Source organism: Pelmatolapia mariae, linkage group LG2 (assembly GCF_036321145.2).
Source record: "Pelmatolapia mariae isolate MD_Pm_ZW linkage group LG2, Pm_UMD_F_2, whole genome shotgun sequence".
Taxonomy (NCBI): domain Eukaryota; kingdom Metazoa; phylum Chordata; class Actinopteri; order Cichliformes; family Cichlidae; genus Pelmatolapia; species Pelmatolapia mariae.
In genome coordinates this window covers 19,281,650-19,307,270 of record NC_086228.1, presented here as the reverse complement: position 1 = coordinate 19,307,270, position 25,621 = coordinate 19,281,650, and the positions used below count along the sequence as shown (strand labels likewise).

Here is a 25,621-nt window from a genome sequence, read left to right as displayed (position 1 = left end):
CATTTGTAACTTGATAACTGTGGTCTGGAACGGAGATGGGTTTTTATGACCTCCGGGGAGTCACTACATAGAGTCACACACCTACAGTGTTTTGATTCTTACGCACCCACACCCACATGCACACTCACTCACGTGAACACACATACACACAGGTATGCGCACATAGTCACTCACGAGCACTCACATAGACACGCGGGAACGCGCACATGTAGGCATTCACGTGCTCGCACACACACAAACATGTAAACATAGTGCTTAGTTTTATGGCACCTCGTAGAGGGATTAGAAGGGGGGTCACTTATACAAAACTGCATGTAACAGACAAAGGAGTTGAGATCTGCAGAGAAAAGTCCGGGGTTCTGTACATCTCCCTTCTAGAAGGTATAATCAATAAGTGTGTATTAATAAAAGTATTGTTAATTGACTACTGAGTCCCGGTGTTCTTTCTGGAGGCCTGACTACTATACGGACCGGGGTGGAACTGCTTTTTGTAACATCAGGAAATAGTCAGGCATGGGAAGCTGTTCATGGATGGAAAATATATGAAGGAATCATTCATTAAGATTTCAGAACACCTAATTGCGGACTTTAAAAACAAGAGTGAATTTGTGCAGAAAACCAGAGAGATGCCTCTCTCTGCAACGACTGTCAAAGACAGAATCACAAAAATGGCAGAATATATCACAAGGCAGCAAATTAAAGACATCAATTCAGCTCAATCACCTGGAATGAGTCCAAAGACAAAAGTGACATTGAACAAATAGTGCTGTTTTGCCAATAAATAAAGAAATGATTGAGCTGATACCACTAAAAAGCCCAGACATGGGGGGAGGACATCTGTGAGGCTGCGCTTGATTGTTTAAGAACCAAAGAAATAAAAACAACCGACCTAGTGTCAGTGGCTACTGTTGGGGTACCAAGTATGATCATTGACTGTAGAAAAGATGGACGACGCGACCCCGCTTCCTACCATTGTGCAAAAATGAAGCCAAAATATCCCGCTTGTGGAGGCTGCCATCTTGCAAATTTGGAGCCAGAGTCTGCGCAGTAGTGACTTGAGGTGGAGCGACTGTGTAACGCTCCCGCCCACACACCCGCTGGACGTGACCGCAAACACGCCCCCCTACACTTTTTACGTTAGCCCAGCTGCTCGAGTTTTTTTGCTGGTTTACCGCGACTGACGACTCCTTTAATTAAGGTAAATACAACCATGTCACTGTTATAAAAAAAGACACACAGCTTATCATCTTATAGTTCTAAAATCACTCTGTTGTTAATTCGTTTGCTAGATTAGCCGCTAGCATACGCACTGTGTTGGAGGCTTGTTGCTAGCTAGTTAGCGATGCTACACACCTAATACTCTAATAGTCTGTTATTGAAGGATTCAGCACTTCTTATGTTTTTTTTATCCATTTTTAGACAGCGATGAGATCATCTGCACACTCTACAGAAGCCCAGAGTTACTGTTAATATCAAAAATATAATACTGTCCTTTGAGATTTTAACATAAGACTGTGAGTGTAATGGATCTAAAACTGTTTAAATCTTCAGAGCCCTCTACAACCTGGTAACATGGAAACTTTTAAAACATCAGCAGAACGTTTCAGTAGTGTAGTCTAATTTGTTCTTTTTATTTAATAATAGAGTCCATATTATATCAACAGCTACATTCACCCTGGAGAGAAACTAGTGAGGGAGACCATCAGGACCAAGCTGGGTTTCCTGGGTGCAGAGGTTTGGAGAAACTTCTTCCTTTTCTTTCATCACAGCTGTCCTGTGCCAGATGTTCTGTTGACCCACTGAGAGAGGCATCATTTAAGAAACACCAGGAAGACTGAAGCTCATCGCATTGATCAAGCAGGACTCATGATCTTCACCAGCAGCTCCCTCACAGGGAAATCTTCAGCACTCCTCCGTAGGCCCGATCCAGGAGACGGATAAACCCAGCATTTCATGAACACTGTGCAGGGCTCGCAAAATTTCAAAATCCCTGGTAGCCCTTCGGGCAGGGACTCTTCAGTTTTTGGTAGCCCAAAATAAATTTAAGTAGCCCGAATAAAAAAGGGAGCAATTTTTTTTATGTTTTGTTTCCTGTTTTGTTTCCGTTACAATATTATACATCGTAACGGAAACAAAACATTAATCAAAAAATTGTTGAAACACAAATTACAATATTGTATAAAAATTACAATCATCAACTCAAATACTTGGTTGTAATTGAACAGAAATTTCTATGAACTTGTAAGAACTGTACAACAGGAATCAGTCTGTGTCAGATCCTGAATTTGAAATTTCCACTGAAATCACAGGTAAGAGGCAAGTGGAACCAAGATCTAGGCCATTTGCTTTTTGAAGTTTGCAAAGACTGCTAAATTTTGCCAGTGGTAGTTCACTCTTTGCAACATAGTAGGCTGTTCTAAACAGATTTTTCAGGTTGATTTTTAGTATGTTATTTACAGACTGAGCAATAATCCATTTCTTGCATTTCTCATGGGCTCTAATGGGGGCCTTTCTTAAAATTACTGGTCCCAGTAACAAAGGCACTTGTCGACTCAGAAATGGAGGGAAAACAACAAAACCCCCGGCAGAACATTATGTTATTTACACGGGTGCACATAAGTGGTCCGCATGCGCGCATTCGGTGTCAAAATAAAAGACGCGCACCAGATAAGAAGTTGCAACGCGTTTGCATACATATAAAAGGCACTGTTTTTGTCCGCTAGAGTGGGATTTTCATGGCACATTCTGCACCACATCTCTATGCGTTCATCATTTGTTTAAAGCCAGCTCACCTCCTGCAACCACTTTTCCTAGAATACGCGCTTCTTTTGTGGTTCGGACTCCATCTGACATTTCTTTGGAGGTGGAGGAACACCAAAGTAATTGCTTAAAGGAGCTTCTTCGACATCTTTAAGAGTTCTAAACAAATGTCTGTCCTCCTCCAGAAAATCTTATGGACGCAAACACGCGTTGCAACTTCTTATCCTGTGCGCGTATTTTATTTTGACAGCGAATGCGCACCTGCGGACCACTTATGTGCACCCCTGGTTATTTAGCTTGTCATATTCCAGCCACAGAAATTCTTTTGTCCATGAAACCATAAAGCTGCACTTTCTTTTTGCCTTATATTCTGATTTGTCATAACTTTTCCGTTTTGTGGTAAGCTTTTCTTTGGCTGTCACTTCTTCACCCTGACCGGTCTTATTTGGCTCAGCAGAACTAAAATATATATCCTGCTGCCTTTACACACGCACTCACATAACGCTCAGCGATTCTCTGCGCGATCAACCTCTCACATGTTTAAGCTTCCTGCGGGAGATTTCACTTGTCATGTTTGCATAGTAAACTAACGATTGATAAGACGATGTCAGAGGAATTGGTGCGCAAATTATCGTCACTCACCAATCAGTACTGTCGCTCTCTATACACAGTTCGCGCGATTGCAAAGTGAAAGCAAAAAACAAGCGCAAATTCAAATGCGATTTCAATATGTCACATATAGGGCTGCTCGATTATGGCAAAAATGATAATCACGATTATTTTCACTGAAATTGAGATCTCGATTATTTGATGATATTTATTTAACAATAACAATGTATTGAATAATGGCTTTAAAGATTGTCAAAAATAGTATAAAATAGTGTGCAAATACTGATAACAGTGCAAATGTTTGCAATATAAAAAATAAAATGTAAACATCTATGTTTAGTGAACTTTGCCATGTCGCTCTGTGGTGCAGCTACGACACCAAAGTTTACACACTATTGTCTACTTGATCCACGTCTGACTCCGCGAACCCATAATGTTTCCACACCACTGAAGGGTTTTTTTACCTCTCTTTTCAGCCAACGGCAGTCACTCTCCTCTCCAAATAACCTCTGCTTAGCTTTCCGAGCTTCCCTCTGTTAGCTCCTCTTAATTGTTGTGACGCGTGTTCGAAACGCAGAGAGGTGCGCTCGATTTGCCACACGGAGCAGCGCAAGAGTAAAGCACTTGGGAGGTGCTAATAATCGGCTCAGTCATTTTTAATGATCGTTGAAAGCCCAGATCGTAATTTAGATTAAAATTCGATTAATTGAGCAGCCCTAGTCACATATTGACAGTGGCTCACCGATGCCAATGACATATTTACCCAGCTACATTTCCGAAGGAATGCAAAAGCATTGACATATATTTTTCCTTCCTATGATAGCCCGACGGGCAGGGCAGGGATAGATTCTGGTAGCCCGACTGGAAAAATCGCTAGCCCCGGGACGTCGGGCTAGCGATTTTGCGAGCCCTGCTGTGATTGAGACTTTTGGTTTGTGTAATGTTATAAATACTCGGATACTCCCCAGAGGCTCCGGACATTTACATAAAGATATTATATTCAGTCCTGTAAGTTATATATTTAAAAATATATGATCCTCTCTGGTTACTCTGGTATGAATAACTCTGAATCACTTTATGGTAAATAACACACTATCTGCAAAAAACTGTGAAAGAATTCCAGATCACAAGTTTGTAGTTCAACATACAAGTGACGACCTTTGACCTTCATCAGGTTTTATTTAATTGTGTTAGAGAAAATCTCATGTGCTCTTCATGCAGCTGAGTACATCAAGTGTTTAAAACAGAAGCTGTGCTGGTCTGAGATCAGCAGCTTTGTGAAACACCAAACTGAGGTCCTGTTAATGCTGATATATAGTGACACAGTTACATGAGTGATTAATACTTTTGTTTTTTTGTCTTTAACTTTATCAATAAAGCTGCAGCTTTCACTACAGCACGTGTGGTACTTTAACCTTTGCACTGTTTTCATCAGTTCATTTTGCAGTTAACATGTGAACATGTTGGATGATCTGTCTGCTGTCACTGGGTGGTGCTGAGGTCTGAATCTGAGGGCAGCTCCTGTAATCACAAAGAGAACAGAACCATCAAACTCATATATAAATTTTATCCCTCAAAATTGAAATAAAGCTGATTCTTCTGTCCTCGCACACTCAGGATTTGAAGTTCTTGGCCCTACACATGTAAAGGGTCACACATTGGACCTTGTTTTCTCATTGGGTTTAAATATAAATGACATTCGTGTGGAAAATGTCCATGTGAGTGACCATAGCTGCATATATTTTAACTTGTCATTTTATTTGGATCCCCCGGCTCCCAAAATAACGATTGAAAGGCGAATCATAAACCAGAACGCCAGCAAAAGGTTCTCTGCCATGTTCGACGCTGAAATGACTTACAATGATTTGGACTCTCTTGTCTCATCCTTTAATAACCAGTGTAATTCTATTTTAGACATAGTGGCACCTCTGAAAAAAAGTACTGTCCTATGTTTGAAATCTCGTCCTTGGTTAAATGAAAACATTCGTAATTTCAGGAGATACTGTCGCAAGCTAGAACGTTTGTGGAAGGCTTCCAAGCTTGAGGTTTATAAGTTACACCTTAAAGAATCTATCCTCTTGCTAAATGACGTGGAAAAATGGTAGAACAGAGTATTTTTCACACCTCATAGCTTCAAAAAAGAAAGATCCTAAATTCTTGTTTAAAACAATTAAAAGTATTGTTTCTCCTGATGCTCCTTGTGCACCAGTTCACTCAACGTCCGAATGAAATGAGTTTATGAACTATTTCAGAAATAAGGCCATTGCCATCAGGTCTAATATCTCTCCATCTTCTCAATATCAAACTTTCAACTTGCTCTCCTCTGATACCTGGTCCTCTTTTACTCCTGTTACATTACAAGACATCAGAGGGCTGCTTTGTCATATAAAACAGACTTCAAGCCCCCTTGATGTCCTTCCATCTTCATTTTTCACTAGTGTGTTTGATTCAGTTGGCCCCTGTATTGTGGAAATGATAAATACTTCTCTTCATACTGGCTCAGTCCCCAGCTTCTTTAAACAAGCTATTGTTGAGCCAATATTAAAGAAACCCCAGCTGGATCCATCTCTTCCTAACAGTTATAGGCCAATATCCAAATTGCCTTTTATATCGAAAATTTTAGAAAAAGTAGTACTAGAACAACTTAACTATTTCCTGGATAAAAATGCTGCTATGGACACTTTCCAGTCTGGTTTTCGTAAATTGCATTCCACCGAAACGGCCTTACTTAGAGTATCTAGTGATATCTTGATGGCAGCAGACTCTGGAGAATACACAGTGCTGGTCCTGTTGGATCTCAGCTCTGCTTTTGACACTGTAGATCACAGTATCATGATAAACAGACTCGAGAACTTGTTTGGGATTACTGGTGTTGTTTTAAAATGGTTTATATCATATCTGTCTGAGAGATCTTTTACTGTTTGCATGAATCATGTCACATCAGAATCAACAGTTTTGCCGTGTGGGGTACCTCAGGGATCTGTCCTGGGTCCAATTCTCTTTTTACTTTATGTATTTCCCCTAGGCCAAATTATTAAGCGCTATAAATATATCTCCTATCATCTCTATGCTGACGACATCCAACTATACTGTTCCTTCAAAATGTCTGAGTTTTATAAATTGTCTAATTTAAGTAATTGCCTGACAGAAATTAACAAATGGTTATATGACAATTTTCTCCAACTAAACTCTGATAAAACAGAAACTCTAATTATTGCTCCAGACCACATGGTCCCGGAAATTAGACAGCATATCAGCTTCTTAGAACCTTATGTAAAATCAAGCCTTAAAAATCTCGGTGTCATATTTGACAGCTCAATGTCGCTCGAGCAGCATTCTAAGCAGCTGGTCCGAAACTGTTTTTATCATTTACGGAATATTTCTAAACTCAGACTAATGGTGTCAAAGCCTGAACTTGAGATGATTATTCATGCTTTTATTTCTTCTCGTTTAGACTATTGTAATGGCCTTTTTACTTGTTTTAACAAATTAGCCTTAAATCGTCTTCAGACTGTGCAGAATGCTGCAGCACGACTCTTAACAGGCACCAAGAGAAGATCGCATATCACTCCAGTCTTGGCCTCCCTTCACTGGTTGCCTGTAAATTTTAGGTTTCATTTTAAAATTTTAGTTCTAACATTTAGGGCCCTACATGGTCAGGCTCCTCAATATTTATCTGACCTGCTGAAACCACATACATCTTCTCGGGCTTTAAGGTCACTAGATCAGAGACTGCTGGTGGTACCGCGCACTCGCTTTAAAACTCGTGGTGATCGGGCCTTTCAGACTGTGGCACCACGGTTGTGGAATTCTCTCCCACTGTCTCTTCGCTGCATGGACTCCATTGATTCTTTTAAGAAACAGCTGAAGACATTTTTATTTAGAAAAGCATTTGATTAATTTCTTCTTATGCTGTTTTATAGTTTTATTGTTTTACATTGTTTTATTTACTGTTATATTGTTTTTATATTCCCATTTCCTGTGTTGTAAAGCACTTTGTGATTTTTATCTGTGAAAAGCGCTATATAAATAAATTTTACTTACTTACTTACTTACTTCTCTTACATTTTTTTCAGTATTACACTACAGTACTTTAATCCATAGTTCCTGATTAATGAGGAGTTACTGTAGTACAAGCTTTTAAAAAAGATGTTACTGTCTTTACAGATGTGGCAAGAGACTGAAAACATGCTGTTGTTTGCACATATTTAATATTCAGCGCTGCACAGGAGCTGAAGGAGGGTGCAGCCTGTTGCTTTTACAGTATAATACTTGTAATAAAAGTACAGTAACAGTAATTAGTGACTGAGTAGCCCGGGGCGTTTCTCTTGATTTCTTTAGTAAATTAATTCACCTGCACAGATTAGCTAAACGAACCCTGACAGCCGAGTGCTCATTTTAGCTAGCTAGGTCTCAGGACCTAGCTAAGGACGGTAGTTACGGATTAGCTTACAAACACGTTTAACTTACCGAAAAAGTGCAGCAGGGCCTCGGGTCCTTCTGTCGGGTAGTCCAGTTTACTGAAGATCACCTCAGGCTGTCAGGTTAAAACAGTCGGTCCTGTTTTCGTAGCGTAAACGCTGGCCCTCCTTTCAGAGCCTACGCTCTATCTGCTATTCCCGAACAGAGATACGCAAGTTTCTCCGTGACTGCAGCTGTCAAAGCTGTTATGATGACGTTTCACCCCAATTTAACATCACCGTGGTAGGAATTAGAATCAAACTTATGGGAAAGGAGACCCCTTGGACATCAATCAGCATGATGAGAACTATAACAAAAGAAAGAATCTTTGGAAAAAAATTATCTAAGGAGAATAAATTTATTTTAGTTTTTAGTCTGACCCCAGTCCCGTCCGCTAACATGGAGGAGGCGGGGTTTATGACCTATACTAGAGACGTTTTGGCTTCATTTTTGGGGTGCTGTCGCGTCGTCCATGTTTTCTACAGTCAATGAGTATGATGCACACAGGTGCTTTGGGCCTTGCTGCAGAAGTCACTGGATAGAAAGCTGCTGAAATTTCACTGCATCCCGCACCAAGAGGCATTGTGTGCAAAATCTTTTCCTCCAGAATGCACAGAGGTCATGAATGTTCTCATTGAGATTATAAATTTCTTGGAGTGATAATTGATGATAAGCTGAGCTGGAAGTCTCATATAAACCATGTGAAAACAAAAATGTCAAAAACCATTGCTATTCTCTACAAAACAAAGCATGTCCTGAACAAAAAATTATTATACACACTTTATTGTACTCTGTTGCTTCCATATATGACTTATTGTCTGGAGATATGGGGTAATGCATATAAAACAAATACTCTTCCTATTTTCAAGTTACAAAAAAGAGCTATAAGAATTATAAATCAATCAAACTACATAGAACCAACTAACATTTTGTTTATTAATCTGAATACCCTAAAATTTTATGATTTAGTTGAATATAAAATGGCACAGATAATGTATAAAGCACAAAATAACTTGCTTTGCCGCAGTACTCAGAAGCTGTTTAAAGTCAGAGAGAGTCATTATGACTTAAGGGGAACAGATGTCTTTAAAAAAACAAGATAAGGACAAACATAAAGCAGAGATGTGTTTCTGTTAGAGGAGTTAACCTGTGGAATAGTTATGACAGTGATTTAAAAAGGTGTAGTTCATTTTCCTTGTTTAAAAACATGTTTAAAAATAGAGTATTAGAAAAATATATAAATCAAGAATGAAAAGAGCAAAAATAACAATTCTGAAACTCTTGATTGTTTTGCTTTGATGTAGTTATCTAAGGTGGAAAGTTTTTTTGTTTGTTTGTTTGTTTGTTTGTTTTTGCTTTGCTTTGTTTTATTCTTTGCTTCGAGCCCTGTGTACAGGAGCTGCATGCAAAAGATTTTTTGTTAAAAGGGTTGGCGTAATAAGCAAATGCTTCAGCCAATACCTTTTGATTAGCCTTGTCTCATGATTTTTTTTTTTGCTTTGTGGTAATCTTTATTCTGTATTCACTGAGATATTTGAATGCTAATCAATAAATCAAATCAAATAAAATAACAGATTCTGGTGGCTGTCCAGAGGAGAGGTGCTGAAACGCTTTGCTGCATGTCTGTGAGAGGTGAAAATGTTCATGAGCAGCAAAGGGCTCACCTTTTCTGAGCTGGAACAGCCAAAGTGGCTGGAAAAGCTGCACTTCATGGTGGACATGATAATATTAGTATTTGAGCGCAAACTGACAGTTTTAGCCAGAGATTTACAGAGAGGCACACTTTCTCATTTCCCTCTGTAAGGGAGTTCAAACAGCTTCATGAGTTGATACATTCTGAGTATTAGCAGTCTGCAATCACCACAATGCAAGCATCGTTTGGGAAATGATTCCGTGAGTTCAGAGAGGAAAAAACCACATTATCCTTCCCTGTCAATCCATCCCTGTTAAATGTGACTGCAGGTGTAAGTCAACCTGATCCGGAGATTGAGCTGGCTGACATACCTGACAAAGATATGTGGGTGTCCAAATTCAAACACTTGACAGAGGATGTTGAAGATGTTGCCCATCAGAAGGCCAATAAGTTCAGAATCACGAACTCGTGTTGGAAACATGGAATGCCATCCCCGACACTACATAAACATGAACAAATATGCAAATATGTAGTCCTATTGATCTTCGGATCCGCATACGTATGTGACTAGCTATTCTCCATCATGAACTATGTTAAAAACAAAAACCACTCATGCCTCAGAGATGACAGTTTACAGTCCTGCGTAAAGATGAAAGTGGCTTTGTACAGTCCCAATTTGCAGATGCTGTGCACAGAGGTTGAGGAACAGAAGTCCCATTAACCAGTCAAAATAAATATTTATATAGATATTTTGCAAATATTTGTTTTTCATTGTTTACTGACATATTGGTTTTTTTCTAATTTATTTTTTTAATTTTTGGAGTGGTACACGCTCCAAAAGCCCAAAGGTGATATAAGGATGACCCCTCACAATATTTTTTGTTTGCTACATGAATAATTTCAGTTCAGCTTTTTAATTCATTTGAAAGACACCTTCAATTCAGTGTGTTCCTCTTTTGTTATTATTTTTTTAAGAGTTCAAAATGTTCAAAATGTGTTCATTACATAAATAAAATGTAATTTTCTCTGTAGCACTTCATGGATTTCATAAGCAACACATTATAATTGATCATACAAAGCATAAAGGTAAAAAAAAAAATACAACAACAATATTTAGAGTGTTATCTTCATTTTAGATGTCAAAAAGTATTTGCGGCTCCCAGTGTATTCTTTTACATGGAAACCGGGTCCAAATGGCTCTTTGGGTGTTAAAGGTTGCCGACCCCTGAGCTAGCCATTCTGTGTGTGTCTCATTGACTAGCAGCTGGTTCATTTGTGCTGCCAGATGCTCATGGAGTGCAGTCAGCTTCTTCAGCCAGTAGGTGTGAATCATGTCAGGGCCTGGTCCTGTCCAGGTCTTTATACTGGAAACGCTTCCTTCTTAAATGTCTGGCACTGTGATGCTTCGCTACTGTGGTCTGCTCTTAGATCCACTAGCCACTGAGCATTGCCTTTGTGGGTTGTGTCCTTCTAGTATTGCTCTGGAAGGACACAGCCTTGGTGGTGCTGTTCATATATTGTTACCCTGCCACTGAGAGTATACCTTTGATGATTCCATGAAGTAAAGCTGCTATATCGCTTTAAGATGCTGGTCAATGCTGTGAGTCTTTGCTTGGAAGTTTCCAAGGTGTTGCACCCTCAGAGAGACATGACTCCATTTTCCTTTTTGCAGCTTTATTCTCCTCAGTTCAGGTTTGGAGTTTACAGGCAGCATAGCGTATCATCAGCAAAACATTGCTCTCACATCTCAGACACTGTTTTTTTTCCTTTCTTTCTGTGCTTACTGATGACCAGAGGCGGAGGCAGACATTTGATACACCCGGGGCTTAGCCCTAAAGGGTAGTATGCATGTGGGATTGGGGGGGGGGGGGGGGGGGGGTGTTAGAAATGACTGAAAGATTAATAGGCTGTGTTTTGAGTTTTGTTAAAAAAAGAATGACTTCATATAGGGAAAAATATATATCACATATGCAGGACACTTTAAACTAGTTTTTTAATTAAGCAGCAAGGCAGAACAAAGTCGGGGCTGTATCAAGACACGAGGACTAAACCCCAATTCAACCAGACCCAGAACTGATCTGGAATTAAAACAGGACTACAACAGTTCAAAATCAGGACTACTTAGGACTTAACCAAGACAGAACCAGAATCAGAACTAGATGATCGTAGCACTAAAAATCATCATAGACCTGCACTACACTTATTTTTTAATTCTACCAAAGTGCACTATTTAGATTCAGAAAAGTTTAGATAATTATTTAGCCTTGTTGTGCAAACAAGCCTGCATAACTTAATAAATACAGAATTTGAAAACTAACAAGCCTAAAAAGAAACACTATGTACGAGATACATGAGTACCTATGATACGGTGATACTTTTGGTAAACAACCATTTGACTAACATGTGTGTCTCACCTGGCTCTTGTTCCATCTCTGTTCTGTCCTCATTCTCCATCTCCTCTCCCTTTCTGCTCCTCTCTGCTCCTCTTTCTCCCTCTTTGCGCTGACAATCAAGCCGAACACCAACATCATCAAATATACAGTGGAAACCAGATATTTACATACTCTTCAGATAAAAACACAAACACTTTTTTAATTGTAACATCAAATCAGACTAAATGTTTATTTTTTTAGATTGATAAATATAAAAAACATATTTGTTAACTTTAAGAGTAAAGAGAGAAACTATCTGTATTTCTTAATTGTAAATGGCACCAAATTGTATTCAAAATTGAGCCACACTTATGGAGCTCCACAATTCTTTTCCTGGTGTTTTGTTGACATCTCTTGATTTTCCCATTTCAAAGAAACAGGCTCTGTGTTTTGCCTTATATGCATCCACAGGTGTGCCACCAATTTACTCACATGGACTCTACTAACCTATCAGAAGCTTCTTCAGCTCAGAATGGAATTGTCTGGAGTTTTCTTATTAATTAACAATAAACTTAGTGTATATGTACTCCTAAATTTGATGAAAGTGATAGACAGCTCTGTCTCTCTTTATTCTGACATTTAACTAATTCAAAAGATATTTCAATATTTATTTATCCAAAACAAAACAAGTTTACTCTAAATTGATGTTGTACAGTAAAAAATGTTCTTGTCTTTTCCATAAAGTGTATGTAAATATCTGGTTTAGACTGTGAATATACTGCTGTGTATTGAAATTCCTCTTGTTTTGCATAGAAATATACTGAACAATATACAAAGCACAATATATAAAATAACATCTACCAGAGTTTTTTCTTTGAAAGAAGCCCCTTATGTCCATTCTTGCATATCAGTACATTACTGAAACTGATTTATTTAGCCGTGGAGGGTAACAACTGAAAATATGAAATAAACACACATGTAAGGTAAGACTCTCTAAAGAAACAGCATTGTTGTTCGGCTTTTCATTTCGCCATTTGTTGATTCACTTGAAGAGCAAGTAACGTAATACGGGTCAAGTGATCAGTTTGACATCAATCTTTCGTGATACACCGTCATATTGATATTATTTGTACAGTACGAATGATTTGCTTTGGTACCTGGTCAAACTTAAGCTCTCCTCTGTCTGCCTGGCTGCGTTTCTCCAACAGCGCACTCACAGGCAGCAGCTGCCCCGCCCCCTCGCTCAGTCGCTTAGTGCCTGAGCTCGGATCATACCAATATTAGGGGGGATTTACGCACAGTCGTAAATTCCCACAGTGTGCACTATGTGCTTCGAATATTGTGTGTAGTTTTTGTTTTATACAGTTGTCAGCCAGGCATCTAACTATGAAAAAATTACACTCCAAAAGACCCCAGGCTTCTGAACAAACAACCCGGGCTTAAGCCCAGTAAGCCACCCCCCCCCGCTCCGCCACTGCTGATGACATCACTCGTCTAAACTCTAACCTCCTGGAGCTAGTGAACTACAAAAATTAACTAGAAACGTGTCCAAAAATAAAACAATATTAAATAAGAATAGTCTTTAGAAATTTTTCCAATGATTCAGAAAATGTAAGTTTTATAACTACTTATAGAGCGCAACAAAGGCCTCAGGTACAGTGTAGATTGACAGTAAATTGACAAACTTAACTTTTATGGTTTGCTTGGTCTCTGACTGCTGGCTTACTTACTTACCTAAAAGTAGAATGGGAATCAGCCTTTAGCTTTCATGCCCTTTTTTTTTTGTTAAACAAGCCTCCTGATTCAGGAGACAGACATGCACTCTTCTTTCAAGATATAACTAAAAGTAAATAGTTAGGACTGGATCATGTAACCCTGAGTCCTTCCTTAGTTACATTACAATGGTCTTAGGCTGCTGGGGCCTTCACATGACGCAAAGAGTATTTCTTCTTCACTTACCCTATTTACTCACTATGTAAGTATTTAACCAACATTTTGCATTTAATCATTAGTTATTATTAAACTATTGCTCTCTTCCACAGTATCTTCTTTATTCTTTCTTTAGATGAAAGAATATCTGGTTCTGCTGAAGGTTTCTTCTGTAAAAAGGGAGTTTTCCCTTCCCTCTGTCACCAAGTGCTTGCTCAAAAAGGGAAGGTTGATTGTTGGGTTTATCTCTCTATTATTGTAGGGTCTTCACGTTACAATACATATTGCCTTGAGGTGACTGTTATTGTAATTTGATGCTAAATAAATACAAATAAATTGAATTGATTTGTCAGCTATCTTTTAAACACAACAGACCGGTAGAGTGTTGCATCACTGTAAATGCTGCACCAATACAGCCATCTCAAACTTGGAAGCACTAGATCCCAATTAACAACAAACTTTCCCAGCACGAATCAATGGGCACTTGTTGAAGCCAGAAAGCCCACATAAAATATAAATTAAAAAGAAAAATATTCCCATGATCTCTGAACTGGAAACCTTTGACAATTTGACTGTGCCTAAAAATTATACCCTTAAAAGTTATGGATATAATTATAAACAAAACAATTAACAAAAAGCACCACTTGTGTAGCCCAAGACCTACTAACAACTAGTGTAATAACATGTTCATAGTACAATTTAGAAAGTCTATGTGATTAACAAGGTATTTAGATGTACATTTGTACATGTAAGATATGAGTTCATTGTTTGAGAGTGTGGTAGTTGAGATTTTATCAGTTTATTATTTATTATTATACAGATTATTATTTATTATTTATTATTATTATTTAGATTAGTTTATTTAGTGACTTAATCGAAAGTAAGGACTATTTTGGACTAATGCTTTATAAAGCATTTAAAAAAGAAACTAAAATGTAATGAAATGACACAGACAAGGCCACAAAGACATATACAACATACAAATATTCATCCCCAGATGCAAACATAAACTGGACCCAAACGGAGACAATGGAGATGAAGGTGGATCTTTATCACAAATGAGCCTTTATTTTTGACTGCACAAAAAGCTACAACACAAAAGGCAACGGAGGAAAAAAACAAAACAAAACAAAAATCTACACTGGGAAAAGCTAAACTAAAGAACATGAGGAACATAGAAAACATTACCAACAATTGCACACACTATATATCACACACAGGAAACAAGGAAATGGCCGACAGGCAGGGAACGTAGCTCACAATAATCAGACAAGATGAGACCAGGTGGAAGCAAAACAGAATACACTGATGCACAGGACTTTCCAAAGTAAAACAGGAAACATGAACACAGAACCAAGAACACTAGACACAACACAAGGAACACAAGGGAGGCACCGAGAACACCTAAACACTGGAAATAATAACAAATAACTAGAAAGCTAACTAAATCAATGAATATTAATAAACATAAACTGGTAGTCACTAGACTCCGGACCCTCAAAGCAAGTCATATTCATCATAATACATGTCATTATTATTGTTATTATTATTGCTGTTGTTGTTATGATTATTAGCACAGATGATGCATTGCAAGGCAGCCCGTGTAGCTGTACATGATATAACACTAACATGGGACTAGGTAACCTAGCATAAAAACAAACAAAGCTATAATTCACATTGAAATTTCCATTCAATTATTTAAGGTAGAAACAAACTACATTATCTAATCTTAAAAAAATTAAAAGCAGCAAATATATTGTAAAGTCAAGCTCACCTAACAGGAAAGGCAAACAGACAACACAACGCTACTGCAGTAACAAACAACATGGCTGCAAGGCTCGGTTCAGCTAAACTCACCAAACAGTTTCAACACAGTTGATCCTGACTCTCACATTCCTGAATTTATACTGTCAGTCTGCACAAGTGTTTTCTCACACTACAGTTATCTCCAACCAACACAATTTGTTTTTACGAAAAAGCTTCTAATTCAGCAGCACTCAACTTAATTTCTCTTACAAAGGTCAGAAAGCTACCTATGGAATGAGCGGGACTAAAGTTTCCTCTCCAAAAGGAGTGTGAATTCACTGATTAAGTAAATGGCACAGTAGGTTGAGGATTTTTTTTTTGTTTTCTTTTGCAAAATTTAAAGTTCATGTGTTGATTTTTCTTTTCTTTTCTCTGATATTTTTTTTTCCATATTTTCAATAAATACAGAACAAAACACACAAAACTCAATTTTGGTATTGAAATCAGGATTTAACTTGAGAGTAGACACTGTCCTCAGCAAAGTCTCTCTTCCTTGTGCTTCTCGATTTTCTTTCACTGAAGTTCAGTGCAACATAGCTTACATGGCCATCAGTTTCAGCCTGTGTAATAAAGATATGAAATAATAACAACCAATTTAAATAATGTTAATGAGCTTTTCAGTCATTTTTTAATTGAATAACAAGTATTTTCATTACTTACTGGTTGGTGTGAGGTGTCAGTGTGGTCTTCTGATATAGCATTTTCTATTCATAAAAAATAATACAATTATTATATCAAATAAAAAATAGTAAAATGCATTTGATTTGGCAACTACTTCAAAATTCAAAAATGTATTGCCTAACTCATATAAATATATAACACAAATTTTAAAAACCTTTTAAACAAAGAGACACGAAACATTTTTATATATATTCATATTCATATTTAAACAATGGAAATGCCACTTGAATGATAGAACAATCTTTTAGCTTCATACAACACTTACCTTTATTTTGTACTCTTCTTTTGCAGATGAGGAAAACATTTCCAGTGACAGAAATGACCAAACACACTATTATTAAGGCCAGTTGAATAAATACCGACTGTGTTTTTTGCACTACAAAACAAACAACCAGAAAGATATATCAAATTAAAAAAAAAAAACAAGTCACTTATATTGCTGCCAACACATCTTGAGTATAACTTCCAGTAGTAAACAAAAAATCATACCAGGTTTCAGATCAGTTCCATTTCCAAATAATATCTCCCCACATGTGGCCACAGCACAATAGTAAGTCCCTTCATCAGAGGAGCTAATGTTCTTAGAGAAGCGATAAACACATCTATTCTGAAGGTCAGATGGTTTTTCACATTTATTACTTCTCTTTCTGCCAGTGTAGATGATGCTAGGATGATATTTGTCTGAACCAGCTCTGAACCAGAACACATCATGATCCCCTGCATATGTGTTGTTGTCGGAGTCAGCAAATACTGAACACTGGAGAGCTGTTGTGTCTGCTGGATTGACTGGATCTGATACAGCTGGCCACTGAACAACAGTATAGTTTGATGCCCTCTGAGTGTTTCCTGCTTAATAAAAATATAAAGAAAATCGTCAAAACATGCTCCAACACACTAACACAATTTTTTGAAAGTATGCCAGTTACCTTTCACTAACAAATATGTCCCACTCCATTCAGGATCAAGCCATTCAATGATTCCACAGTGATAGATTCCTTCATCCTCTTGGACTGTCTTCCAAATGGTCAGATTGCTAAAAGTTTTTGTATTACAAGCGTTATATCTTGATCTAAATATTTCTTGACCATACTGAGGTGGTGTAGTTCCATACAGTGTTGAAATCAATTTAAGCTCATCCCCGATACTCTGCTTGTACCAGTGGACTTCCAAAGTGCTGAGGTCTTTATTGCTGGGTAAAGCACATGTTAACGTTGCTGGTTCACCAAGCTGAACGATTTTCATTGGAACCAGAGAATCTGAATTAGGAGAATACAGAAAAATAATGATGTGAAAATGTTCAAATGCAAAATAATTCATTTTATTTTCAACACATATTTTCTATTTGACATGTAATTTATCTTCATAGAATAGTTGTGGAGAAAATTAAAGAGCACTTACATCCTTGATGAAGAAAGAGCAAAGTAATCCATAGCACCATCATCATGACACTGCTCGTTGTTGAGAACATGGTCTTTCAGTGAGTGAAGGAGGCAAGATGATCATGTTAGGTAAGGCTGAAAAATGATTCTGATTGGTTAACACATATAGATTCAAAAGTACCCTTCATGTTACACTGGTCCCCTCCTGGGCTCTGTAAATCATTTCACCCCTCTTTGAAATTCTGTTGCAATTAACCATTTGGGAAATTTTTACTTCTCTCTTGGTGGTTATTAGTTATTCTATTCCTTCCTTTTCTTTTCAGCTGAAGGATATAAACAGTGGAACAGTCACCACTGCTGTTTGTGGTATGTAGTGCAAGAAATAACCCCAAAACATAACATGTTGAATTTCTGATGAAATTTGACATCTTGACTTGGAGAAAAGCTGGCGCACAGGATGAAGCGAAGCCTTTTGCCCAACTAATGTGCAACTTTATTTATTTATATGTTTTTGCTTTTTTCATAACAAACCAATCAGCACTTGCATTAAATGTCACCCATGTTAACCCCATGGTGGAGCTAGAGGTAAAGACAGAATAATGTTACCTCCAAGACCTTAGCTGGTATACACTGTTTAACTTTCTCAATCAAAATGGCATGTCTTCTTTAGATCAGCTGGCTGTATAAAGAATATCAAAACCTCTATACAAAGATAGAGATAGAGATAAAGATAAAGATAACAAATTTCCCACGTGTGGGACTAATAAAGGTTATCTTATCTTATCTTATCTTATCTTATATGGTATATGATGACCTAAGTCATGAAATCAAATCATTATGTTCTAAGACAGTTTTCCTTTATTAGCCTGAGCAAACTCTGCACAGCATGGACTGATTTCATGTCCCCTATTTCAGATTGCAGATAATCCTCAACAATTGTACACTGCTCAAAAACTTCAGAGAGGCACTTTGAAAACATATCAGACCTCAATGGGAAAAAAGTCCTGAGGTATCTCCTCCCAGATCAGGATCAGGGCATCACTGAGCTCCTGAGCAGTCTGAGGTGCAACCTGCTGGTGTCAGATGGACTGAAACATAATGTCCCAGAGTTGTTCTAATGAGTGTAGATGACTTGAGCATGGGGCCCATTAAGTTCCTTTATCCTCCAGGACTTGCCTGCATACTCTTGCAACATGAGGCCATGTATTATCATACACCATGAGGAACCCACAACCCACTGCACCAGAATAGAGTCTGTCAGTGGATCCAAGGACATCTAATTGCAGTAAGGGTACTGTTGCCTATCACTTTGAGGTCTGTGAATTTTTCCACGGATTTCCTTCCTCAGACCACCAGTGACCCAACAACAAACTGGTCATGCTAAATGATATTACAGGAATGTTTTCCATGGCTTCTCCAGACCCTTTTGCATCTCTTACATGTGCTCAGGGTGAACCTGCTCTCACATGTAAAAAGCACAGGTCACCAGTGGTGGATCCTGTTCGTCCTTGCACAAAAGAGTAGATACCAGTCCTGCTGATGGATAAGGACCTTCTATAACCCTGCCCAGCTCTCCTAGATTAACTGCCTGTCTCCTAGAATCAATGTAATTCAATTCGGTTAGGTTGAGAGAGGAAGACAAGATAAAAGACATGCTGTGGAAGAGAGCTTCAGCGCTCCTATTGAGGTCGAGTCTACGGTAGTGCAAAGTCTACGGTGACCGTAGACACTGTAGACTCTGTAGACCGTAGACACTGTAGACTCTGGCCCAATAGGAGCGCTGAATCCCACTATAGACTACCAATCGTCAGTTGATGAAAGCTGCGACACCAAAACAACAACACACAGCGGGACAGTGAAGCGGCGGGCAACTCCGCTATTTTTATGGAAACTGGCATTTCTTTTATGTTTACGGTAAGTTATGGACTAAGACGATCCTGGATTTAGCTGAAATTGCACAAGGCTGAATAGCTCATTTAACGCTTTTACTTTATGGAAACATCTAATGTATTTCTAGTCTTTTCAGTGGCTACAACTGATGATGGCCACACCAGCAATTTGTGTTAGAAATCCAGATGCCCCTGCACATCGTCAGCAGGCCGGGTAAAAAGTATGGTCTTCACCAAACCTCCACAGGAGCTGCTCAGCCGAGTCGCTGCCTTCACTCACACACAGACGGTTCTTTGAGCAGAGGGTATAGTCACAAGACAAAGATAATCTCTCATAGCAACTTTGCACTGATTTTCCGACTCTTTTCCCTTTGACAAGTGGACCCTAACATGGCAAAAGTGCAACGATGTCTCTCCGTGTAGGGGGTCAAGAGTTCAGGGTATGCCTTTATTTTCTTGCCTGTATGTAAATGACATTGCAATGGTATGAATAATTCTTCACATTTTACCAGTTTAGAAGTAAAACAATTATCATCGTGGCAACCTAAAAGACTCCTCTCATGGCTAGTCTTTGCACATCATAATAACACATAAGAAAAGAAAGCAATTCATTCTCAATTTCTGTTAATTTCAGGGGATTTTCCAACCTGTTTTTGTTCAAAAGAGCCAAAAGAAAATCTTCATCAATGCTGGATGCTTTTATTGTAATATACACTGATAACACTTACTGTTGTGTCATTATAAACCAGTAAAAATAAATAAATAACACATTGGGATCATGCTGAAGACCACAGACAGCAGTCCAGGCATCAGGTGGGATAAAGGAGCTGGAAACATTACCTGATAAAGAAAAAAAAGACAACGGATCGAATGAAAAACAGAAGTCTCCTTCACTGCACATTTTTGACCAATGAGAAGTCCCCTTCTTTCCCCTTCTTCCAATCTAGACTTTTGACCAATCACCGATCAGGACGAATTGCACTACTGTATGGTCCATCCTCTTTTCTATATGTTGATGTGCTATTCTTGAGGACTTGGACTACCTGTGTAATACCTGTAGTGTCCAGTAGTAATTGAAAAATTGTGCTATCAGTTATAATTGATTTGATGCCATATTCTGATTGAAAGGTGTTTCTTTTTTATTATTATTATTTGTTTTTCTTTGTTTTTTTTAGCAATGTATGTAGGTAAAAATTATTTGAATGTGGAGAAAACTGTTTATTGAATGGATAAATCTAGAAGGTCTTCGCAAAAGCCCATTCTTAAATTTATTGAAAATTTGTAGACAGTGAAAAGTCATGACAGTGCAAGGAAACCAGTCAATTTAAGTCAGCGCTACCAATTATGCCAAGAGGAATGATCCAGTATCCATTCAGGGTACCCAAAAGCATCTGGGGGCATAAAACCAAATATCATTGGAGGTGTATACATATATCTAAGCCCATTTATAAACGTTTGACTCTGTGTAGGTAGAAGAGAATGCAAAAAATACATTAAAACTTATAAGCCCTATTATTCTAGGTATTTTTGTATTTATGCTATGTAATCATTCTACCTTGGTAAAAGAACAGTTAAAAGAAATCATTAAAAGCTCCAAATTGCCATGACATTCGTGCCTATGATGAGTGTAAATGCGTCCAGAACGGTATATCACCTAAATAAACTATTTCTATGCTGTTCTCATTATACAGTCCTTATCTAAAGTTTAAGACCACTTGAAAAATGGCAAAAAATTGCATTTTGCAGGGTTAGATCTTAATAAGGTTCCAAGTAGAGCTTCAACATGCGACAAGAAGAAATGGTAGAGGGGCAAAATATTTGTTTAGAGCATGCAATATATTGAGAACAATGCTTAAAATGAAACAGGCTGTTTTACAACTGACCTAAATATTATGACCAAATCTGTGCAAAAATGTGGATTCATTGTCATTTTCTGTCAAGTTGTCGCACTGTCATGACGTTCTGATGGCAAAGGCCAAAAAATGTTTCCTTTTTGAATGTGTTCAGGTTATTAAACTGCATAAGCAGGGTCTCTTGGAGCACGCAATCACTGCTGAGGTGGGATGTAGTAAGACAGTGCTGGTGAGATTTTTTGGGGTTGGAGGATCCCGTTGGCTGTCCATCAAGAAACTGGATGATCCTGGACCCAAATTAAGGTTGTTACTGGTGCCAACTGCAGCCCCATAACCATCAGATGGCATCTGAGACTGAAGGGATTCAAAAACAAAAAACGCCTCGTCTCCTTGAACAGCACAAAGCTGACCTTTTGGACGTTGCAAGAGAGCACCAAACATGGGACATTGAAAGGTCAAAGAAGGTTTTATTCTCTAATGGATATGTCCAGATGTTGCCGAGAGAATCCCTCATGACTGAGGGCCCTCGTCTTTGTGGTAACGACTGGGTTCTTCAACAGGACAACGCTATATTACACAATGCCTGCAGGATAAGGAACTTCTTCCAGAAGAATAACATCACTATTTTGGCCGGTCCTGCATGTTGCCCTGATCCAATTGAAAACCTCTGGGGATGGATGGCAAGGAAAGTTTAAAAAAAAAAAAAATAAGAACAACAGTTCCAGACAGTAGATGCCCTTTGTGCGGCCATCTTCACCACTTGGAGAAATGTTCCCACTCACCATGGAAACGCTTGCATCAAACATGCTGCAACAAATTTTTGAACTGATTTTAAGCTAGACTGGTTCAGAGGAGCCTTAATTTAAGGTTAAATCAAAAGTAAATTAAAAAAAATCTACTGAAGTTCAAAATACAAATTCATGTGTGTCTTTTTTTAAAAAAAAATGCCTGTCCACATTTATCATTACATTTGATTTTAGTGTTCCATCAACTGTCAAATTTACACTCAAATTAGTGGGAGCAAAGCCTATTCTAGTCTATTAATGTGTTCTCTGAGATGAAAACCAACAGACTAATCATTCTTCTAATCTGTGTTTTTTTTAGCTACAGTTCCATTTGTATAAAGTAAATGAAGCACAAACACACACACGGCTTCATTCTCTAACATTAATAAGGTATAACTCAAAAAGGTTTGCATATATATAGTATAAATTATTTACCGCAGTTTACAATCAACCACTGAAAAAAAATGGCTGTGCCCATATTGCTTACATATCAAACAGACATGGGATAATAAAATAATTTCTCTCCTTTAACATGAAACAAGACACACTATTAGCAAAATCACCCAAAATCTAAAAAACTGACCAGTTCTTTTCCCTGTAGTATCTTGCCCTAAACATAAAAAAGAATCCAAAATACTGAATGAAATAGTTTTTAATCAACGAAAGCAAGGAAACAGGTTTATACAGATAAACAATTCAGGGATTTCAAAAATGTGACAAGACTTTGCTTTAGTTTGAGAGGCCAAACTTGTCAGCGATGAGGCAAATAAACTGCTCACAGTTAGTATTTAATCAGGGCAGCAAAATAACAAGACCTGTCACAAATAATAAGATCTGCAATCAGGTTTCAGGTTCAATTTAATTTTTAATGGGCTCTTCACCACTGATATCAGCATCAGCATTTAACTTGAGAGTAGACACTGTCCTCAGTAATGTCTCTTTTCCTTCTTCCTCTTGTTTTCCTTTCAGAGAAATTCAGTGCAGCATAGTTTAGCTGGTCATCGGCTTCAATCTGTTAATTAAATATTAGAAGAAAAATATTGATGCTGAGCTTTCCAGGTAGATAATATTTTAACTAAATAACATTTATTTTCATCACTTACTGGTTGGTTCAACTTGTCAGTTTGTGATTCTGATATAGCACTTTCTTTTCCTAAAGATAACAAACTATTATAACAAATATATAATAGTGAAGTGCGCTTTTTTATTTTAGATTGTATGATCCTTAATAAAAATCCTGCTGATAGGAATGTATTATTCAAAAAAATAAGCTGGTACACTAAGCAGCGACAGCCACTATGGGGACCTCATTGTAAGCAGGTTTATTAACAACGGTGTAATTTTCTCCTTGTGATTTTACAGAATAACTTATTATATGATTTTGTACCTCAAATCCATGAATGATTGGTCTTTCCATTATTTAAGTCTAATGAGATCATTTATGACTTTTAAACAATTGTAATGTTTTATAACACTTACCTTTAAATGGTTTACATACTCTTGAGTTGAATATGAGGAACACATTTCCAATGACCGAAATAGCCAAACAAACTATTAATATTAGCATTTGAGTGAATACTGATTGTGCCGGTTGCACTACAAAAACACAAAGAAAAAATTTTAGCACTCAAATCAGTATAAAAATATCTTGTGTGTTGTTTAAAACAGTTAATGAAAAATCATACCAAGTTTCAATGCAGTTCCATTTCCAAATAATATCTCCCCACATATGTCCACAGCACAGTAGTAAGTCCCAGCATCAGAGGAGCTGATGTTCTTAGAGAAGTGATAAAAACATCTCTTCTGAGCCTCAGATCGATTCTCACATTTATCATGTGTATTTCCATCAGTATAGATGATGTTTGGATGAGATTTATTTGATCCGGCTCTGAACCAAAAGACACTAAGATCTTCTGGACATGTTGCTTTGTCAAAAACAGAGATGATTGAACATTGTAGAGTCACTGATTCTCCTGGATAGAGTGGGTCTAATACTGTTGGCCACTGAACAACAGTATAGTTTGATCTCATCTGAGTATTTCCTGTGTATTACAAAAGATACAAAGATGCTTTAAAGCTTATAGTAGAAACTTTAAAGTTTGTAAAAATAGCTCAGTCTTACCTTTTACTGACAAATACGTCTCACTCCACTGAATGGGATACATCCACTCAGCTATTCCACAGTGATAGATTCCCTCATCCTCTTGGACTGTCTTCAGAATGGTCAGGTTGCAAAAATTATTAGCATTTTCCACATTAAATCTCTTTCTAGAAAATTCAGGACTATATTCAGGTGGTGCTGATTTTGACATTGTCACAATTAATTTAAGACCATCTCCAGGACTCTGCTTGTACCAGTGGACTGTTATACTGCCGAATTCTTTAATGGGTAAAGCACATGTTAATGTTGCTGCTTCACCAAGCTGAACAGTTTTTACTGGGACCAGAGAATCTGAATTGAAAGAAAACAGAAAAATAAAATGATGTGGAAAATTTTTAATGCAAAATTATATTTATTTGGTTTCTGTTCCTGCAGGTCACAATATAAATCATCATGACAAGTTTTTCACTAAGAATAATTTTGGACAAAAGAAGAAAAAAGTACTTACATCCTTGATGAAGAAAGAACATTGTAATCCACATCACAATCATCTTTACACTGATCTATGTTAAGGACTTTGTTGGTATTTCAGTGAAAAGGAGGTGAGATGATTACATTAAGTCAGACTGTAATGTGCACCTGATTGGTTAACTCTAAAAAGATTCAAATCTACACTTCCTGTCACATTTACCTCCTCCTGGGCATAGTAAAAATACGGCCACCTCTCTTTTATCTAGTGTTAAAGTAATCCTTTTTTAGCTATTGTTTTTTACAATTTCGTCTATCCCTGGATATTTATTATTTTTGTCAGTGAATCTTAAACATGTGTGCCATATAGTCTTAGAAATATATTAGTTCATCATGGTCTGCATTTCAGAGGAAATTTCCTGGTTGGCTGTTTTGCTAGCAATTACGGTTTACTCCTGAGAAGCACTGAAGAACTGACTAAACCAGCACACCCTCCTTAAAGAAGATGGTATAACCTCTTCAAAAACAGAACTGCCATATTTGCAGCAAAATTCATTGTGAATCAACCAACATTACTGAAGTAGTTTAATAACGATCACACATGTTAACCCCATGGTGGAGCTAGAGGTAAATCCAGAATGATGCTAAACTTATACTGCAGCATTTTACTGACTAAATCAAAATAGAAAGCTTTTCTTTACATCAGCTGGATTGACAAAACCTACAACCTCAGTCAGAGACAATGGGCAACATGATAATAATTATGAAATCAAGCCTTTATTTGTAAATGTAGGCGTCTTTATCTGCCTCTTTGAAAACTCATTGTTTTATGCATCATTAAAAGTTTCTTCTGGGCAATATGAATCAACTACATGCCCCCTATTTCAGTCAAGAA

The 25,621-nt window shown here is 37.6% G+C and overlaps 2 protein-coding genes across 2 annotated transcripts; both read right to left on the bottom strand.

Moving 5' to 3' along the window:
- Positions 1-1,853: 1,853 nt before the first annotated feature.
- Positions 1,854-17,692, bottom strand: LOC134633862 (uncharacterized). The gene is made up of 4 exons (XM_065472119.1): positions 17,650-17,692; positions 17,178-17,507; positions 16,741-17,097; positions 1,854-1,960 (listed from the first exon to the last, which is right to left on the bottom strand). Exons 1-4 carry the CDS (start codon positions 17,690-17,692, stop codon positions 1,854-1,856), a joined length of 837 nt encoding a protein of 278 aa, XP_065328191.1.
- A 6,133-nt stretch (positions 17,693-23,825) lies between these two features.
- Positions 23,826-24,809, bottom strand: LOC134633855 (signal-regulatory protein beta-2-like). The gene is made up of 3 exons (XM_063482992.1): positions 24,767-24,809; positions 24,280-24,609; positions 23,826-24,199 (listed from the first exon to the last, which is right to left on the bottom strand). The coding sequence occupies exons 1-3, from the start codon at positions 24,807-24,809 to the stop codon at positions 23,826-23,828; spliced, it is 747 nt and encodes a 248-aa protein (XP_063339062.1).
- Positions 24,810-25,621: the final 812 nt, after the last annotated feature.

Excerpts from the sequence above, each read along its gene's own strand:
- LOC134633862 (XM_065472119.1), bottom strand. The coding sequence starts at position 17,692 with ATGATGGTGCTATGGATTACTTTGCTCTTTCTTCATCAAGGAT. Across the intron at positions 17,508-17,649 it reads GCTCTTTCTTCATCAAGGAT|ATTCTCTGGTTCCAATGAAA; the intron begins GTAAGTGCTCTT and ends CTCCTAATTCAG. Across the intron at positions 1,961-16,740 it reads TGGAACTGATCTGAAACCTG|TGTTCATGAAATGCTGGGTT; the intron begins GTATGATTTTTT and ends AGCCCTGCACAG.
- LOC134633855 (XM_063482992.1), bottom strand. The coding sequence starts at position 24,809 with ATGATTGTGATGTGGATTACAATGTTCTTTCTTCATCAAGGAT. Across the intron at positions 24,610-24,766 it reads GTTCTTTCTTCATCAAGGAT|ATTCTCTGGTCCCAGTAAAA; the intron begins GTAAGTACTTTT and ends CTTTCAATTCAG. Across the intron at positions 24,200-24,279 it reads GACGTATTTGTCAGTAAAAG|GAAATACTCAGATGAGATCA; the intron begins GTAAGACTGAGC and ends TGTAATACACAG.